The 7,967-nt window shown below is 35.8% G+C and overlaps 1 protein-coding gene across 1 annotated transcript; it reads left to right on the forward strand.

The window, feature by feature from the left end:
- Window positions 1-3: 3 nt before the first annotated feature.
- Window positions 4-2,035, forward strand: LOC132977986 (green-sensitive opsin-like). Its single transcript, XM_061042945.1, has 5 exons — window positions 4-483; window positions 564-732; window positions 868-1,033; window positions 1,148-1,387; window positions 1,478-2,035. The coding sequence occupies exons 1-5, from the start codon at window positions 99-101 to the stop codon at window positions 1,574-1,576; spliced, it is 1,059 nt and encodes a 352-aa protein (XP_060898928.1). The 5' UTR covers window positions 4-98; the 3' UTR covers window positions 1,577-2,035.
- The last annotated feature ends 5,932 nt before the right edge of the window (window positions 2,036-7,967 follow it).

Genomic DNA, 7,967 nt, shown 5'->3' on the forward strand with positions numbered 1-7,967 from the left:
GCAACACCATAAGCTGTCTCTCTTGGCTCCTGAGCAACTTCAGTGCAACAGTGTGCACTGTCAATCAGTCGAAGTACCAGCAAAGAAGACAACTCAAGATGGCGTGGGAAGGAGGATTCGAGCCTAATGGCACAGAAGGAAAGAACTTCTACATCCCCATGTCCAACAGGACAGGGATTGTTAGAAGTCCTTTTGAATACCCGCAGTACTACTTGGCAGATCCTATCATGTTCAAGCTTCTGGCTTTGTACATGTTCTTCCTGATCTGCACCGGGACTCCCATCAACGGTCTGACATTGGTCGTAACAGCTCAGAACAAAAAGCTACGCCAACCTCTCAATTTCATCCTAGTCAACCTGGCTATAGCTGGACTCATCATGTGCGCCTTCGGATTCACCGTCACCATCACATCTGCTATGAACGGCTACTTCATTCTTGGGGCAACTTTCTGTGCTATTGAGGGATTCATGGCCACACTTGGAGGTATGAAAGAAGAAGAAAGAACGTGTCTTCAATGTGTTGAAATGCTGAATTAAATACTTAATCTTATCTCTATTCTGCAGGTCAAGTTGCTCTCTGGTCATTGGTGGTCCTGGCTGTTGAGAGATACATTGTTGTCTGCAAACCCATGGGAAGCTTCAAGTTCTCTGGAACCCATGCTGGAGCTGGAGTTGCTTTCACTTGGGTCATGGCTCTGTCTTGTGCTGCTCCCCCTCTTGTGGGCTGGTCAAGGTAATTTTTTCTCAGCCAAACTAGGAAAAAATAATACATATTTAAACCACTCAAAACACCATTCAATAGTTCACATTTAATGTAGATAAATGGGTTGAATGGACGGATAAAACATGTCTGCATGATTTCACACAGGTACCTTCCTGAGGGTCTGCAGTGCTCCTGTGGACCTGACTACTACACCCTTGCTCCAGGCTTCAACAATGAATCATATGTCATGTACATGTTTGTAGTTCACTTCTTCACCCCTGTGTTCCTCATTTTCTTCACATATGGAAGCCTTGTGCTGACTGTCAAAGCTGTAAGTTAATCTTAATGAACTTTTTATCTGTCACAGACTTAAAGATCATTGGCTGACACTTCTTCTTCCTACTGCCAGAGCTCAATTTTTTTCCTGTCATATAAAACCCTTTAGGCCGCAGCACAGCAGCAGGACTCAGAATCTACCCAGAAGGCTGAGAGGGAAGTCACACGTATGTGTGTGTTGATGGTGTTTGGCTTCCTGGTAGCTTGGGTACCATACGCTTCTTTCGCTGGTTGGATCTTCATGAACAAGGGAGCTTCCTTCTCAGCACTGACAGCGGGTATTCCTGCCTTCTTTGCAAAGAGCTCAGCATTGTACAACCCTATCATCTATGTGCTGTTTAACAAACAGGTATGGTGTACCATATATTGTGTTTTCTTATTCAGACATTTAGATATTTATTCAAAATCTAAATTTCTTGCCTTGTGCCCTCTTTTTCAGTTCCGTAACTGCATGCTGAGCACTATTGGAATGGGCGGCATGGTGGAGGATGAGAGCTCAGTTTCTGCAAGCAAGACAGAAGTGTCCTCTGTCTCTTAATCACAATGACTACATCACATCTCTGGACATTTTCTTTATTCTTTGTTATCAGATTTTTTTTAAAGATCCAGGAAAAAAACAAAGACTTTTCACAAATGGATTCATGGCTTTGATGAACTGACTCTGGACCAAACACGAGGAATTCTAACTCAGCTGTAAATATGTGTATGTAAAAAAAAATGCATTTGCTGTGAAGGTTATCATGCACAGCATTTGTCTGTCTGTGTGAGTGTGTGTGTGTGCAAGACAAAATGAGTGTGTGAGAAGACTGTGACCAACTGTACAGCATCTGATGACCAACCCAACTCAAAATGTGAGAATGCTTTCTGCTTATCTGAATGTATGTTTACAAATGTAGACATATGTTTTACTTGTCTACTATACCACTTTCATGTATTTTATGAAAAAGAAAAAAAAAATCTAGGATGGAGAACATAATAAATGCATGCATAAAAACTACTGCGATGTTTTTTCTAAGTGTGAATTAACATGCTGGTTTGAATACCTTTTATCTAAACAAAGACAAGCATAAGACTCAAGATGTAAAATATTTGTAGTTCAGCCTTTATAAGTTATTTGAGATATAGAAACTAAATCTATAGATGGTAACTTATCAAGCTTTAAAAACTGTACAAAATGTGACATCTACTATTCTCAGACCACATAATCCAGACTTTTTTGCATGGTAAAACAATAAGGAAACTTAAAGAACAGCAACCTTTTGCATATTCAAGGCTCTCATGTGACATTCTTATATATCTGTCAAGAGGCAAAGAGAAGTGTTTGGTCTAAAAAAAAGTAGAACAAAAGACTGCAGTGTTGGTCAACACCTTTGAACTGACACTTTGCAATGGCACATTTCAATCCACTGTGAACGCTTTAAAGGAGCTGTAGTAACACAGGGTACTGGCTATCAATTAGTTAGCAGCCTTATTCGGTTTAAAGCTAAGAATATAAACAAGTCATATTCAGTTTAAAGCTAAGTAATTAAACAGGCCTTATGCAGTTTAAAGCTAAGAATATGAACAGGTCATATTCAGTTTAAAGCTAAATATATAAACAGTTTATAAATCACTCAAATCAAAAGACACGCTTGTCGGTGTGAGATAATTCAGAATTCATAGGTGAAATGTTTCATTTACAATTTTTTTTGTAAGTAATGCTACTAGTTAAAATGACAACATGCATACAGAGTGACTGAATACTATCCAGTCAAAAATAAATCATTCACATCTATGATTTTATACAAAGGACTTCACACAGGGGAGAAGATTAGGGACATTTTATCTCGACAAAAATGACTCAATGCCCCATAAACACTTCTGGTTCTATGTTAAAAGGGCTTGCAGGTAAATATCCTGCACCCTAGATGACAGAACTTTTAAGATGAGTAAGTAATGTCTTTCATAAAGCTCCTTTAGAAAACAGAGTTACGTGGTTATATACTGTACATTGCAGGCACTTGAAAACAGGAGACAAAAATGTAATAAAAAGCTAGAATGGCTTCATCAATACACCTCAGTTTTCGACTGAGAAGACACAATATTTCATATTAACCTACAGCAGGGTTAACCAATAAAGTGCCTATTAGGTGATTAAGATCAGAAATGTGAGTTATAGTTTTCTTTAGGTTATAAACATGAATACAGGCTTAGTTTTTTAGGGAATGAGCAAGGACAAGAGTCTAAGACCGGAGGGACATTTTCTTATACTTGTAAATGACAAATCGATTATTTTTTAATTTACAAAAGCATAGATGTTTTATGTACATAGAATCCGAATCCACTTACATTTTTTTAATTTATTGGGAGAATTAAAAAAAGTTTTTGCCTTTATTAGTGAGATAACACACTAAGAGAAACAGAGGTATAAAGGACAAAAAGAACAAGACCAGACAATACACAATGTGCAGACAGACAAACAAACAGTACTGTAATGGATGATGTACGACTTGTCTGGGAATGTTAAAAATAAATAGATAAATACAAGAAATCAATTATTAAATAAAGGGTGTTTTTGGCAAATGTGGTGATATTATGTGAAGTGAATAAAAAAACAACTCAATAAATAAATAATAGATAGTGTTAATCCTAAAGTGGAGATAGTAATTTTGTAATAAATATGCCTTGCTAGTTAACATGCTTCTAACAATTGTGTTTTTTTTTTTTAAATGATTAATAAAAATATTTTTTCAAAGTACAATTAAAGAAAACAGGTTATTTGTGCTGAGTATAGTCTTGTCTACACATTATCCTGCACACCCCGTGTTTCTGTTCTGATGCAAGACCACACCTAGAGGCCAATGTCTTCTTACATTAAAGGTCCCATATTATGCTTTTTCTGGTTTTATATGCCCTTTAGTGTGTTTTCCAAGTGTCCTGTGCATGTTTAGGCACATCTATTTGTGCATGTTTAGGCACATCTATTTGTGCATGTTCAGGCACATCTATTTGTGCATGTTTAGGCACATCTATTTGCATCTATATTCTATTTTCAAAACCCAAAAAGGGCATAATATGGGCTCTTTAACACTTACACATGCAGCTTGGCATGCCTTAATACAGTAAGTTGTGTCAGATGCATACTCAGATGCATACATACTTTAATTGAAACCATAGCATGAGTAAAGAGAAGGAAAGAGTTAAGTATTTTTCAAATTCATTTTTACATGATGGGTCCTCTGTTGAAGAGCTTTTAGATTTTAGTACAGACAGATGTCGCCCCCTGCAGGTTCCTACAAAGAACTGCAAAATGTCCCTGCACCTTTTACAGTCTTCATTCTCTATTTCTAATAGTCTTGGCTGCTCCATGTTTGTTGCCAGGCAATAGAAGACATAACCACTGATCTACTCGCTGAGAGCTCCAGCTCAGAGGGCATTCATTATGATACATACACCCACCCTTATTACCAGATAGGCCATCAATCTAATGATGTAACCCTTTATTTCCTGCCGACAACCTGAACCCACTTGTCACGCTGTGGTTACAAACTCTGTAATTTTCTTTAAAGAGCATCCTCAGACACCTGCTTGTGCTTAGTGTGTCTGTCAGGAGGCAAACAGTGCCTTTCTTTGGTCTATCACTTGGATGACATAGTAGGAGCTTCATTTAGTTCCAGACTAATGTTCACTGAGATGAGGCCTGGAAGAAGACATTGACTTTGACAAAGGACAATATTATTCAACAGAATGTATAATTCACATTACATTTTCTTATTGATATATGTTTTTAATACATTTGTACTCCTTAAAGCACTATGGTCAACCTTGGTGCTTAAATTTGCTATATAAATGAATTTGACTTGAATTGTAAACACACATACAGACAAATCAAACAGTACAGACAACACACTTGGGCAACAACCTAAATTTCTCAACTAGATCTCAGACACACGACATACCACATATATCATAAACAAGCAAATAATTGCATTTATCCACATCAGTATGGTATGGAGAATGTAACAATTATATTTGACAGTGATTCATCATTTCAAAAAAGAAAGAAAAATTAAGACATAAAAAATAATCCATAGGTCATTATTAATCCAGTCACTAATGGAGTTGTGCAGCCAACTGATGAAGTCTAATATTTGTAACTGAACCTCCCTTCTCCACAGGCATCTGTATTTATGTAATTTTTATTGTGGTTTATTTTTATTGCAGATAAATTGACTGAACAAGATACTTACCCTTTTGATAGTTTTAGTTCCAAGTAGAATAGGGATCATTTGAAAATGATAAAGGAGCCTGGGGAGGATCTTTATTTTCAGTAATGCTATCCTACCCAACATAGATAATGATAAATAAATACACCCTAATCATCGCTCATATGTTTTAAGAGAGTTAAAAAGATGGCCTAATACATTTCTTCCACAAAAGTGATTTAGATCCCCAGGTTAGTACAGCCATGGGATCACCATTTAAAAGAGATGATGGTTTAAAATGAGAATTGCCTAATTTGCCATAAATTCAAACTTTGAACCATTTATTTTGTATCCAGAGAATTCACTAAATTGATTTATTAATTCCAACCCGGCTGGTATAGATGTTTTTGGGTTAGTTAGTAAAAAGTAGGACATCATCAGCAAGCACAGCTATTTTGTATTTTTTTATCAACAACAGAGATTCCAGTGATATTTGGGCTGTACCTTAAAGCTTCTGCTAACGGCATGACTACAGCTTCAAATAAGAGTGGAGATAAAATGCATCCCTGTCTTTTCCCTCTCCTCAAGGGGAAGTAGGAGGACTGGCCATTGATCAGCAAATAGTTTGTTATGTAACAATTTAATCCATCTGCAGAATATGTCTCCAAGCCCAAAACTGCTTAGCACAAAACATTGTGCTAAGTCACCTTGTTGCCTGTTTATGAATGAAAAAGTCCTCCCGGCCCATAATTAGTATCTGAATTTTTTCAGAATTTTTAATCAAATTTAGTCCTTAGCACTGATAAAATAATAATCAGAGGTTACTTTAATATTCATGTGGATGTTGATAATGATAGCATTAGCACAGTCTGTAGATATATGGTGCAAACCATACCAAGAATGTATTGTCTCATAAAGGATTGCTACAGTGTAGAAGCCTATGCTAAGTTTAATTTAACCAGAAGACAAAGATCCCTCTGCGCTCAGCTACGTTCAGGAACATTGCCTTTAGCTTTAGAGACCGACAGGTTTAATGCCATTCCAGAGGAAGACCGAGTTTGTTTGTTGTGTGAGTTAGGAGAAACTGAAAACGAGATTCACTTTTTGTTTTACTGCCCGATGTATGCTGACATCAGGGATGTTCTTTTTAAAAGAATGTCTTCAAATTATGTTGACTTCTTTTGGCTAGACGATTATGAAAAGTTGAGTTTGAGTTGTGTTTTTAAAAAGGAACTTTTGTTATAGCAGATTTTGTTTGTAAAGCCTGGGAAAAAAGACACAACACGTTGTTTAAGACTGAACTGTGACAGGAGTCTGCAACTTTGTAATGCTATGATATGTGAATGTAAACCACTGCAACTGAATTCTCTGGTGTTTTATAAGCCCATGAGGGTTGGGCACTTTGTGTCCATGACACAAAAAAAAATTCAATCATCATCATCACAGCTTTCATGTCTTTTTGTGGACTGAATTGGCTTCACCCAGGGGGTAAACAAACCTATATAGATAGATATAAAAGATTAAGGTGGATTATATTTTAACAGGATCACAACAACGTATTATCACACGTTCTCCAAATTGTATATCTTCTTTTTGATATATTACATATTCTTGAACAAAATAATTTAGATTGACACTTGCATAGTAAATTTCCATTGTATTCTTGTATTTACGCAAAAAATCACACGATATCAACTTCAATTAATAACATTTTTTTAAATTCAATAATACATCATTCATTATGCATTTGAAGTCCATATTAATTCAAGATTTGAAAAAACAGCCATTGATTTTAATATTTGGAAATCCATCTGAAAGAATACATGACAAACATTTCATATTTATGGCTAGAACACAATCAGATTATGAAGATATATCATTCTAAAAGATTTCCATCACATATACTGTATAGTTAAGAGAAAAAATGCAAAAAATGTAATAAATAAAGCTTCAGAAAAAAAGGCAAAGATATAGAAAATAAAGATTAAAAAAAATGAAAATTGTGTAACAATAACAAAAAATAGGAGAATAAAATATCAAGTGAATTAAGATCAGTTTCAACACAATGGAAATTAAAGTCATAACAACAAAGCAAAACATTTATTAAATTCCTTTTGTAATGACTAAAAAGAAGAAACATGTCTGTAGAACCAATCCAACATGAGGTCACAATAAATAACCAATTCACAAAGGGGTTATACCATACATATCAAGTTTTTGAGAGCCACTTCAGCTTAAAAGTATTAACTTTATTTATACTTGAACAACTCTGCATTCAAACTATATAGCCTAGTTTTTGCAGGTGCTAAACCTGTGCAAATGAGAGAAAAAGAGAGCGTGTAATCCACAAAGCATGTACAAAGAGTGAAATACGCGTCAACTGCCCTGCCAAGCAGATTACGTTCTAAGTGCGCCTGTCTCATTTGCATCTATGTTAATTAGGGAATCTTCTAAAATTCAGGGTAAATTGCACCCTTCATATGCAAATAAGCCTCTTTGCAAATACCATCTCATCCACAAATACCAGTGCTAATTAACCAAGGAAGTTACAGTTGTGCTATTAAACGCTATTAGGACTGGCTTTTGCCGCAATTTCTACTTCTTTCCCAAATCTGTATGACTTTAAAATAAATTATCTGTAGGTTTTAATTTGACATTACTATCACTAATATTATAAGGGCTTAAATCCGTCAGGGGCTCTCAGCGACTCGACACTAAATTACTATACCAACTATCATAATACTT

This window comes from Labrus mixtus, chromosome 7 (assembly GCF_963584025.1).
Source record: "Labrus mixtus chromosome 7, fLabMix1.1, whole genome shotgun sequence".
NCBI classification, from domain to species: Eukaryota; Metazoa; Chordata; class Actinopteri; order Labriformes; family Labridae; genus Labrus; species Labrus mixtus.

Bases quoted from the DNA above. Each gene is read 5' to 3' on its own strand.
- LOC132977986 (XM_061042945.1), top strand. From the start codon at position 99: ATGGCGTGGGAAGGAGGATTCGAGCCTAATGGCACAGAAGGAAAGAAC. The intron at 484-563 runs GTATGAAAGAAG...TCTATTCTGCAG, and splicing joins ATTCATGGCCACACTTGGAG to GTCAAGTTGCTCTCTGGTCA. The intron at 1,034-1,147 runs GTAAGTTAATCT...AAAACCCTTTAG, and splicing joins TTGTGCTGACTGTCAAAGCT to GCCGCAGCACAGCAGCAGGA.